Source organism: Danio aesculapii, chromosome 16, assembly GCF_903798145.1.
Source record: "Danio aesculapii chromosome 16, fDanAes4.1, whole genome shotgun sequence".
In the NCBI taxonomy this organism is placed as follows: domain Eukaryota; kingdom Metazoa; phylum Chordata; class Actinopteri; order Cypriniformes; family Danionidae; genus Danio; species Danio aesculapii.
Window position 1 is genome coordinate 13,971,296 of NC_079450.1, and position 12,762 is coordinate 13,984,057.

General features: G+C 34.1%; 1 protein-coding gene across 2 annotated transcripts; it reads right to left on the bottom strand.

The window, feature by feature from the left end:
- Nucleotides 1-317: 317 nt before the first annotated feature.
- On the bottom strand, nucleotides 318-11,467 carry si:ch211-135n15.2 (uncharacterized protein LOC557207 homolog). 2 transcript variants are annotated; one of them, XM_056476286.1, is made up of 7 exons: nucleotides 11,346-11,467; nucleotides 8,365-8,480; nucleotides 6,032-6,115; nucleotides 5,896-5,952; nucleotides 5,735-5,815; nucleotides 3,225-3,317; nucleotides 318-885 (listed from the first exon to the last, which is right to left on the bottom strand). In XM_056476286.1, exons 2-7 carry the CDS (start codon nucleotides 8,467-8,469, stop codon nucleotides 526-528), a joined length of 780 nt encoding a protein of 259 aa, XP_056332261.1. In that variant the 5' UTR covers nucleotides 8,470-8,480; nucleotides 11,346-11,467; the 3' UTR covers nucleotides 318-525. The 2 variants fall into 2 exon arrangements, with proteins under 2 accessions (XP_056332261.1, XP_056332262.1); XM_056476287.1 differs by lacking the exon at nucleotides 6,032-6,115.
- Between the last annotated feature and the right edge of the window lie 1,295 nt (nucleotides 11,468-12,762).

Consider the following 12,762-nt stretch of genomic DNA (forward strand, 5'->3'; position numbering starts at 1 on the left):
ATAAATCAGTTATTAGAAATGAGTAATTAAAAGCATTATGTTTAAAAATGTGTAGAAAAAAAAATCAGAAATTGTGGAAAAAATAAACAGGGGGCTAATAATTCTAACTTCAACTGTATATAAAAATTAAATATTTAATTTCACTCAAAGTTAAGTCAAAAAGGACCTTTTTGTTTAAAAAAACACTTAAATTTTAAACAATACAAAACACAAATGGTTTCAAAATAATAACACCATAATTCATACACACCATATACTGCCAAAAAATGTAAAAAAAAAAAAAAAAAGTATTGTTTCTTAAACTTGTAGTTGTCGGACAAAAATATACATATTCAGTTAAAAAATAAACTGATATAAAATCAATGATACATGCACAAAATACTGAAATTATATTAATAAATATATAAATACTGAAAATATAAAACTTTTAAAAGAGTAACACCTACATGATACATGAATTTATACATTTTCAATGAGCTCAAATAAAGCTCTGATGGATTTCTTCCAAGGTCCATAATAATCCCATTAGTTTCTTAATAGTTGTGGCAATGGAGTGGCAGAAGGACTTGGATCACAGTTCAATGCAGATGCTGGAGCACGTGAATCATAGCTTGGTGGAGGTTCAGAAAGATGTGGATCATAATTAAACGAAGGTGAAGACAAGACTGCATCATGATTTGGGATGTAGTTTGCCAGAGAAGGATATAGATCATATTTTGGCAGAGGTGCAGAAAGTTTTGGATTGTAGTTTGGTTGAAGTGCAAAACGGCCTTGATCACTGTATGGTGGAGGTATAAAGGGGTTTTGTTGGCCCTGAGGCTCAGTATTGTTATCAGTCATGTAAGGCACATCTCTGTTTATGTAACTCACTGCAGCTCGCCCAGACTGAAAAACAACAAAAACAGGATTTTGCACTGTAAAAAAGATCTGGTAAAGAACAGTTTTCATATTTTGTGAATCACAAGTGTTTTCTGCTTATTTGTGAAATGCCTTGTGGGATGTTGATCTCTGCTCTGTCCACTTTTGATGTTACTGTTAAACTCTACAGTTTAACATAGTAATTTTTATTGATATGTTTGTATTTTTAAATAAGATAATGTAGAAAATTATAATATATAGAGAAATAAGTCTGTAAAATAACAGAAAACGTACTGGCAGTTTATTACAAGGTTTTTGTAGCATAATGTAAAGTCACGCCAGCAGAGGGAGCCCTTGCCCGACTACTGACTCAGCTCTGCTCCCTCTGCAGTCACTTCCTGTTTGTGTAGTATTTCAGTGAGAGCTAAGGCCATGCTTCTTTGCGACAAAGAAAGGAAAATGTTAAAAGAAAAATGAAGGGAAATGGGGTTTCAATAGTGCACATTAAAGGATATATTAGGAAAAACATCAAAAGACATTAAGTCTCGGTTATTATATTTCTTAAAGGTCACTGGTTTAGCAAATAGGATATAGAGTCTAATATGTATAGTTAAGGTATTAAAAGAGTTAAAAGAAGAAATGGGTGGAGAGTTGAATACAAAATAACAGGGTACAGTAATTCTCTGTCCAAATCCAGTCCACACTCCAGTACAGAAGGGGGCGGTAATGCACTATTAAAGTTGGATGCCAACTGCCGTTAAACACCAAAGAAGAAAAAGAAGAATGCTTCTTTGCGAAGTATTGCCAGTCTACCTGCACTACCAAGCGTTTTCCAAGACTTTCATGACTGCCTGCCTGTGTATGACCCTGCCTGCCTTGATCAAGTACGTTATCTGTCTTTGTCCTCTTGCTCTGTTTTGGACAGTTTGTTGTTATACTGAACCTCTGCCTGCACTCTCACTACGTCGTCTGGATTTGCCCTTATGTGTTGCCGACTTTCCGCCGGTTTACTCACTGATGTCTCTGCCTAAACCCTTTAATAAAACGTCTGTATATGGATTCTAATACTGTCTCAGACCCCATGTTACACATAATATATAACACCAACCCAGACAATATTTTAAACAAATTACTTGAAACTATAAAAAATTTTCATAAAAGTCACTTTTTACAACTTTTCAAGGTTAAAAGTTGTCAGAAGAAAGATCAAGGTCCCATAAAGCAATTTAAACGCATAAATAAAAAATGTAAATAAAAATATGAATCACAAAATACAGGAAACTGCTAATTTACGGATATTTTTTAGTGTGTGTTGCATTCATTATTGGAAGAATGGGTGTGGGTTAGGAATTGATGAAACATTAAAGGATTTGCACACCCAAAAATAAAAATTAGCCCATGATTTACTCACATTCAAGGCAGCTGTGCGATTAATCGATTTTATCAGTAAAGCCAGTTCTAGTAGACCTTGCTTTAGCACATGCTTTTTTAAGACAGAGTTATAGTTCACTCAAAAGCTAACCAAAAAATCGAAATGGATATAATCGGATAATTGCGATAAGCATTCTGTGATAATGACAGCTGTTTGCGAAGCTTCTCAATGTGCTGTGTAGTAAATGCTGCACATAATAATTACCACATATATTGCAAACTCCAAACTCACTTCGCATCTTCAGTCGAGTGTTTGAAAGAAATCCTTCTGTGAGAAGACACTGTAGTCGTGTTATTATTGTGACTATACTGTAGTCGCGTGGTCACGCGGAATCAATGAAAGCAGTTAGATCTTCTGTTTATAATGAAACACTATGGCAATTCCCTTGGTTTCTTCATCATGGGTGTTTGGAGTTTCCACAGGAGAACGCCCTCTGTCTTTGGGGCAGAGTGTTTTTTTTAACCAATTAATAATAAGTCCAATAATGCACAACCATCCGAAAAAACAAAAAAAAAATACAATGACTCGGGGGATGAATAAAGGTCTCCTGAAGCAAATTAGTGAATTTTTGTAAGAAAAATTTCGGAGCATTTATCGTTATGTGAGGCATATTTTATTATCGACGGATGGATGAATTATTGGAATAGTCTTAGACTGTTAAAGAATAACACCTTTGCCATTTTAGAGCTGGAATATCCCAAGTTTATAAATATTAATACAAATTAAATATAAAACAAATGATATAAAAATAAAATAATAAATGTTTAGATGGTATTCGACTGAAAGAAGAAAGTCATATACACCAATAGGATGCCTTAAGGGTGAGTAAATCATGGTTTAATTTCCATCCTTTGTGTAAACTAACCCTTTAATTTAAAGTTTTTCTTTTTTCTTTTTAAGTTTGTTTAACAAAAGAAATGGTAGGTAGTTTTACCTTCTTGTAGCAGTCACAAAACGTCGAGGACACAGTAACAGAGAGGATGAAGATCAGAACATCACAGACTAGCAAGAGAATTAGAGTCTCACCCTGAGTAAGAATAGAAACAGAATCATCATAAACGAAGACGAAATCTAAAGTTTATTTAGATAGCACATTTCATACACAATGTTAATTCAAAGTGCTTTACATAAACAAGAATAAAAAAACACAAGTATAAATATATAAGTATTGGTATTAAAATAAGTATAAGTATTAGTCATTAATTTGTGTCTTGATGAAATCGTTAGAAGTAGCATGATTGATATAAGTGTGAAGGGCCCTTTTAAACAATAATTGATACAGTTTAAATGTAGGATGCATTACAAAATGTCTTGTTTCTATTCCTTTTTTTTCAGCAAAACCTAAATGGTAAACAAAATAATCATTTGACCTTGATGGTTTAAAGTCTCTGATTAAAATGTCATTCAGTGTAATTGTATCTGATTACTCTGATAAAAGCTGACAAAAGCTGGTAAAAGCTCTGATGTTTGCTTACAAAGCGACCTCTGGCTTTGCTCCTTCTTATCTGCTTTCACTTCTGCAGATTTACGTGCCCTCCAGAAACTTACGTTCTGTGAATGAACGTCTCCTCTTGGTTCCATCCCTAAGAGGGAAGAAATCACTTTCCCGAACTCTCGCATTCAATCTGCCCAGTTGGTGGAATGAACTCCCTAACTGCATCAGAACAGCAGAGTCACTTGCTGTCTTCAAGAAACGACTAAAAACTCAACTATTTAGTCTCCACTTTCCTTCCTAATCTTTACTGCCTCTCTGGCTATACCACTAACTGTCCTTTAACTCTCAAAGAAAAAAAAGAAACATTACTAATGCTTTGCTTCTTAGACTTTACACACCTGAAACTTGCCTATAGCACTTGTTCACTGCTGCTCTTATAGTTGTGTAAATTGCTTCCTTGTCCTCATTTGTAAGTCGCTTTGGATAAAAGCGTCTGCTAAATGATTAAATGTAAATGTAGTATTGTATATACCAAAACAAATGTAACAAAATGTATAACACAAACAAGTATCATTTAAAGCCCAAACTCTATTAAAGCATCTATTTAGACCAGAGATGTCCAAACTAGGGCCCACGGGCCAAAGTTGGCTCATGGTTACCTTTGATTTGGCCTGCCATCCCATTTGGGAAGAATGTAAAAATGAAAGGTAGGGTCATGGGGGTGGGTGATTGCCTTTAATAGAGATTGTCTTTTCTAATTTAACGCAACCTTTTGCTTGTTTATTTTATTGTTAAGCTACAAAAAGCAAGCTTGAATTAAAGCTTTCAATTAAATGTTGAGAATGGATCAGATTCATTTAAATGTGCATTGAACTTCATTGTGTTATAAAAGGAATTGTTTGTTTTCATTGTAATAATTGAATTATTAAATGTGCAAAATGATAATGCAATAGTTAACCAATATGATTAAAGTAACGCTTTCTATTTATTTTACAATATTATTTTAAAAATTAGGAAAATATCCTGATATATTTACCTTCGGCCTATAGCCCTCAATTATGTTTGGCCCTTCATAAGAAAAACTTTGGGCACCCCTAATTTAGACTCTGTTAACTCAAACTCTATTAAAACTCAGAAATACCAGCCTGATCTCACAAGAAAACGTAAGTATTTTAGGTTTTGTCAGTTTAGCAGCTAATTCGTATGAATTTGTATGAGTTCAGTCGAATGAGAATGTCCGATTTTAAAAAGGAGGTGTGGTACCCAACCCCACCCCTAAACCCAAGCGTCATTGGTTGATGAGCAAACCGTGCGAAATTGTTCGTATTAGATCATACAAATTCATAAAATTTAGCCTCTAAATTAAAAAGTTACGAATTGCCATGATATGGCGTTTGAAATACTAATACATTTTTCATATTAAATCTTTGAATTTTGCCTAAATTGCCTATACAATTTTGCCTATACGAGTTCAGTCATATGAAAATGTACGATTTTAAAAAGGAGGCGTGGTACCCAGCCCCACCACTAAACCCAATCGCCATTGGGTGATGAGCAAACCGTACTAGATTGTACAAATTAGATCGTACAAATTCAATTAAAAAATTTAAAGTTACTAATTGCTGTGAGATTGCTTTGGAAATACTAATTAATTTTTCATATTAAATCTTTGAATTTTGCCACTATGCTTTTTGATCTTTTTAGTCATTTAATTTATCATCAAATTTAGAATAATGATTAATTCTTTTTAATACTTAAGCATGCTAAATAATACTCATAAATAATTACCATGCATAATTGTTTACATAAAGATTTACATAAAGATATGTCGAATTGAATCATAATGGAACATTTTATTGCCCATATTTTGGTTAATATTAATATGCTTATTTCTGCTTTTGTGAATTTAACACAATGCTGACACCAAGAATGGGATGCATCATTTTTACCCATAAACACTGGCCATAAGGTTTTTTTAAATATATTTTTACATTTGCTACATCTCTTACCTCGCTGTCCAAACAATGACATGGGATGGAGACAACAGCTGCTATAGCACTTAAACAGTTCAGAAGCTGTGAGATTCTGACCTGAAATGAGAAAAATAAAACGTAATACATTGTTGTCTAAAGCATATTTTCTTATATTAGATGATATATTCAAAACTCACTTGACATGTGCTACGTATGTGTGCCGCTGAGACGGTCACAGATCCAGTTAAAATTGACTACAGTTAAAAGAAACAAAGATTATTCAGGATTTGTTCTTGGCACAATGTTGTCTTGGTGTTGGAATACAATACTTACAATTAGACATGGCCAGAGGACATAATAAAACCTTGTCCAGATTGATAGAACAAGCATTTCTATACCTACGGATATTTCCAGAGCCTGTAAAATATAAAACAGTAATTGTTTCCTTATAATGTAAAATTTAGCATGTCTACACAACCTGACAAAAGTCTTGTCACCTATCCCCGCCTAAGTTTTAGGAACAACAAATAATAACTTGACTTCTAGTTGATCATTTGGTATCAGAAGTGGCGGATATGAAAGACAAAGGCCTCAAGATTACACTTATTTTACCAAAATAAAATATAATCACGCCTTGATTTTTAATGATTTAATTAGGACAGTAAGGTCTGACTTTGTTTAGACAAAAGTCTTGTCACTTATCAGAAATAATGTACAGTATAGAATATAAAGTCAAGGTGGAGTGGAAAAAGAATTAATATTGTGTATGACTCCCAGGAGGACTGCATCCATACATCTCTGCAGTGACTCAAATAACTTATTAATAAAGTCATCTGGAATGAGACACTACTCGCTGCAGAGCCATTTGAGCTCCAGCGAGGGGAGCTTGAGCTTGAGCTCCTCCTCCTGTAAGCTGTTTTATTGCGTACACCCACCCCACCCCTAACCTCAACCCCCAGTGACATCACTCAAGAAGAAGTGCAAGGAAGAAGGAGCTGGAGCTCAGCTCGGCCCAAGTGACTCTGCAGTGAGCACCACTTGTCTGGAATGGCAAAGAAAGCGTTCTTGCAGGACTCCCAGAGTTCATCAAGATTCTTTGGATTCATCTTCAATGCCTCCTCCTTCATTTTACCCCAGACATGCTCAATAACGTTTATGTCAGGTGACTGGGCTGGCCAGTCATGGAGCACCTTGACCTTCTTTGCTTTTAGGAACCTTGATGTGGAGCCAAAAGTATGAGAAGAAGCACTATCCTGCTGAAGAATTAGCCAGTAGGTCCAATAGGTCTTCTGCAGTGTTTGTGATGATTGGGATGCAGTTCAACAGATGATTCATCAGAAAAATCTACATTCTGTCACTTTTCCAAATAATCAACTAGAAATCAAGTTATTATTTCTTGCATTTGTCAGGCAGTGTACACTCAGGAAAAAAGTTGTCAGTGTGGTGGTATCCTATAAAGCAAGGGTTTTGTATTTTACAGTGTAGCAGAGCCTCCCAAAAATGACCATCCATGTTCAGTATGAGGTATACACATCTTAAAATGTAAAAGACATCTATAGCTTTTGTACAAGGAACCATTTTATGATTTCTTTTTTTTTTTTAAAGAAGACTAAAATATAATTTGGAAAATAAATGTTTTCTATTATGTTACATTATTATTTTTTGACTAATATTACTGTATTTATTTACTGAAACATTTATTTACTTATATATTTTAAGAAAAAGTTTATTGTTCATTTAATATAATTTGCATTATAATTACATTGTATATGTTATTTTTTTATACATAGTTAAATCTTTTTTTGTATTAATTATGTTTAGATTTATTAATTAATCAATTTGGTTAATTTATTATTTTTTGTTTGCGGTATACTTGTCTGTTTATTTATTTATCTTAATGTAAAAGCAATTTAATGTTATTTTATTTAAATTATTATTTATTTATTTTACATTTACGTTTACATTTTTACTTCAAACATTTACATTTTTACAAAATTTGACAATTAAAAAAAAATTTTTTCTTTCATTTTTGGGAGGTCATCAGATCACATCGAAAACTACTGCATAAGCTGCAAAATTAACAAAATTAACAATTTCCATATTTTGTGATTTACAAGTGTTTTCCATTTATTTATGTTTGTGAATTGCATTATGGGATGTTGATCTCTGCTCTGTCGACTTTTGATGACAAAGTGACTGTTTTTGACATTTTAGTAGTTAGAAATAATATAATGTATCAGAAACAATACATAAGTAAGTCTGTAAAATAACAGAAAATGTACTGACAGTTTATCACAAGTTTTTTGTACTGTAATATTCAACACCAACCCAGACAGTATATTACTGTATTAAAAATGTACACTTTTTTTTTTTTTCAAAACTTTTCAAACTTTTCAAGGTCAAAAGTTGCTGGAAGAAAGTTCAAGGTCTCATAATTCAAAAGCAGTTCAAAAGCATGAAGAAGCTGCGAAAAGATAAAAACATGAATCACAAAATACTGAAAAACTACCAATTTATGGATATTTTTTTACAATGCAAATACCCATAAACATATATATAAGTAAGTTTTAGCTTTTGTACTCTTAGGTTCCCATTCCAGTGACAGCACAGTGCCTTTTGTCTTGAGATTGTAAAAGATATGGAGAATGTTGAACAGATTTATTTACCCCCAGAGCCTTTGGGCTGATGTTCAGGAATTTAGAAAGCACCTGCTGGTCAAACGGTGAGGTTTGCTGCTGCAAATAGCTGTTCATATCATCACGTCTGGGCATCTTTAAATGTGCTGAAATAAATATGTTGCAATTAGATGTTATTAATTAATGAGTTTATTAATCCTACAAGATTTAAAAGCATACTTTTCACTTTTATGTTTTTCAAAGTAAAGAGGAAACATCTATGACAATGCATATTCTTAGAGCATACACACACACACACACACACACACACACACACACACACACACACACACACACACACACACACAGTTAACAGAAGGGTTTAAATCTGCTTCCTATCCAACCTATTTCAAATTAAAGTAAAAACTGAATCTAGAATATATTGTCCTCTCATTTTAAAAGCATTTTGTCAGGAGTGGGATTTAAACTTACAACTTTACAAGGAAACTAGAATGCTCATTATGAGTCTAGTGCCATTACCTCTCGGCTATCCCGACACGCCAAGTGGCAAAACCTGTTCTAACTCTAGAGTCCTGTGACAGGAGTCCTTAGATTCTAAAAGCCTCAAGATCCAAAATGCTGAATTTTTGTAAAATCCACAAGTCCTGTTTGACTTGAATTCACTGTGTTTTTACATCTAGAAGCACATCTGTTTATATTTTGTACAGGTGGAGACTTGTGAGACAAAATAATTCCTAATGCAGCAAACAACCCACCCTAATTGAAAAACAAAATGAAATTGACTGGTAATTGCAAGACAACAGCATTTTCCAGTGGGCTATAATATTTAGAATCAGCTCATTCACGTGATCACTTGAACATAAGATTTGCGTTAACTTAGAAAACAAAGAAACAATATATTCATGCAAGAACCATTGCATGTGCACAGCGCAGCAGAGGATATCTCATAGTCTGCACTGGTATTCTACTGTGGCAGACTGTTTCAGCTTCATATAACGTATAAACACAGAGAGATATTCATGATAATCTGACAACATTTAGGACAGTTTGGAAAATGCAAATAATAAAAGAAAGTAGTGATTTACACGTTTACTTTCACTTGTATTTCATTGCAGACAGTATGAACACAACATATTTCATGTTTTGTCTGATGAACTTCATTTCATTTGTAAATATACGTCCTTTCCTGCCATTCAGACCTGCAATGCAATCCAAAATAAGTTGGGACAGGAGTAGTTTAGGGCTGGTAAATGGGTATATTGTTTAAATAATGATGTGATTTGAAACAGGTGATGGCAACAGGTGATTGTGATTGTGATTTGGTACAAAAGCAGCATCCAAGAAGGTCCAGTCCTTTAGGATCAAAGATGGGTGGAGGATTGCCAGTTTGTCAACAAATACATGAGTAGAAATGTTTAAAAACAATGTTCCTCAAAGGAAGGAAGACATTTGGATATGTCACCTCCAACAGTGCATAACATCATTTAAAAGATTCAGGGATTTTAGAGGAATTTCAGTGTGTAAAGGACATGGGCGCAAGCCTAAGCTGAACACCTGTAATCTTTGATCTCTCAGCCGGCACTGCATCAAGAATTGTCATTCAACTATAGAGATATCACCACATAGGCTCAGGACTACTTTGGCAATCCTTTGTCAAGTACCACAATTCGTAGTTACATCCACAAATGCCAGTTAAAACTCTACTGTGCCAAAAGGAAGCCTTATGTTAACAGCGTCCACAAGTGCCGTGGACTTCTCTGGGCTAGGAGGCATCTGGGATGGACCATCACACAGTGGACACATGTACTGTGCTCAGATGAATCAGTGTTCCAGGTATTGTTTGGGAGAAATGGATGTTGTGTGCTCTGGACCAAAAAAAGAAAAGGATCATCCAGACTGTTACCAGCAACAAGTCCAAAAGCCAGGGTCTATCATGGTATAGGGTTGATTCAGTGCCTTTGGCAAGGTAACTTGCACTTCCGTGATGGAACCATTTTTGCTGAAAAGTACATAGAGCACAATATGCTGCCTTTTTCTCCAGGGATGCCATGCATATTTCAACAGGACAATGCAAACCACATTCTGCACACAATACAAAGTCCTGGCTGCAGAGGAAGAGAATACAGGTACTTGACTGGCCTGCCTCCAGTCCCAACCTGTCTCCAATTGAGAATGTGTGGCGCATTTTGAAGTGCAAAATGTGACAAAGAAAAAAACAAGACTTGTTTGCAAGAAGAATGGGACAAAATTTCACCAGCAACACTTGGTGTCTTCAGTCCCTAAACCTCTTTTAGGTGTTGTGAAAAGGAATAGCAACATTACGAAGGGTTAAATGCTTCACTGTTCCAACTTTTTTTGGAAATGTGTTGCAAGAACCAAAATTGGAATACGTGTTTATTTTGGAAAAAAAAAAACAATAAAAATCATGAACCCTATAATAATGTTTGTTCTGCAATGTCATAGAACATTTAGAAATGGCTACTTTTTTATTTGCGTTTTCCATACTGTAAAAGTAAAGTGGAATTAAGTGTCATTTTCTCACAGCTGAAGATCAGGAATTACTGAAAAAAGTTGCATGAGCGAAACTATGAATGGTACTGTGCAAACAGTGTTGGAGAAGACAGCTGATAGAGATTAAGTTTTATTTTACAATTCGATCTAAATGTAATGGCACAGGAGACAGAGGTAAAGGAATATATATATATCAAAGTTTGCACTGTCACTAAATAAAGGTACGAGAGCTGGTTGGTACCTTTTTAAAAGGTACACATTTGTACTTAAATTCTATATTTGTACCTCAAAAGCATATATTTGTACATAAAAATTTTAAAAGATACACTTTTGTACTTTTTATTTACTAATATTTAGCCTTAAGGAAATAACATGGACCTTTTATGTATGTGTAGCTTTTGAAAAGATACCAACCCAGTGACACCTCTTGTACCTTTATTTCTAAGAGAGTACCTAAGCTACAAACACATATAAGCAGATGATAGATGAAGAATGCTTACCTTGGGTTACAATAATTCAGGGCTCAAATGAAAAATCAATTTAGAAGTAGAAATAGCACCTAATCTGGAGGAACTGAATCATTATTGATGTTGACGGTGTGTTTGCCTTGAGTCATTTCCATTTAGTGTTTTCTGGTAAGACTTCTTCCTTCTCAGAAGAATCCACCTCCACAAAATATGTAAAGAATGATCCTTCAATGACACAATCATTCAGGATGTAAACATAGAGGTGAATTCAGCCTATAAATATTCATAGTATTATTGACAAATAATGTAGAAAGTTTTTTTTTTTTTAACAGACTTGCTAATCTTAAGGCTTTTGGAGTTAAAGGAGTCGATTTTAAACATAAGGATTCAGGCCTGATTCCATAGTGATCAGTTTTTGCATTGCTTTTACACATTATGATGTAGAAAACTGCACTCATTTATACTGAAATGGAAATCTCTTTGTCCTGTCACTTTAAAAGCATCTTGTCAGTGGCAGGATTTGAATTGGAATTGCAGAATGCTCATCACAAATCTGGCACCTTAACTCGAAAGCAAAATATAATTGACATTTATATTTTAAAATAGTTAAATTCTGGAATAAAGACATCAGGGGCGTAGCTGACATTTTATAAAAGTGTGTGTGTGTGGTGTGGGGTGGGGTTGGGGGCGGGGGGGCGGGGGGGGGGGGGGGGGTGTTGATTTCTCATATGTTCATATAATTATTAATCACCTGTTTCTAAATGGTCTGTCTACTGCACAGGTGTCATTTCCCATTCCTAGAGGGCCACAGCTCTGAAGGACTCAATTAGTTTGATCAAGTGTGTTTAATTAGAGTTGGAACTAAACTGTGCAAAGCTGCAGCCCTCCAGAAACTGGAATTGACATATGGGGTCTACTGTAGGCCACATATATATAATAATTCATGCGTATGTAATAACCACAAGGGGGCGTTAGAGTGCAGGTATAGAAATCTCAGCTACGCACCAAATATCTGAAGGTAACAGGATGAAACATTTCAAATAAATAAATCAAGAAATAATTGTCGGACGCTGTGTATCATATTATAAAAAAACGTTTATTATTCAAATATTATAATATTCTTGTAGAAATTGTTTTCGTCAGTGCTTTGTAGTTAGGCATGGTTGTTTATAGTTGCTTTAAAATGTTTATTCATGTTTATTTAACATAAATATTGTTTTTAGTTACCTAAATATTATTTGAATATTATTTTTTAGTTTATTGAGGTAAAGAAAGAAAGAAAGAAAGAAAGAAAGAAAGAAAGAAAGAAAGAAAGAAAGAAAGAAAGAAAGAAAGAAAGAAAGAAAGAAAGAAAGAGAAAAATAAAAATGTGTGCTTGTGCATTATTTTGTTTACCTCATCATTTTCTACAAAAGGGCTACTTAAGTTAAAACGTTAACAAAAGAAATAT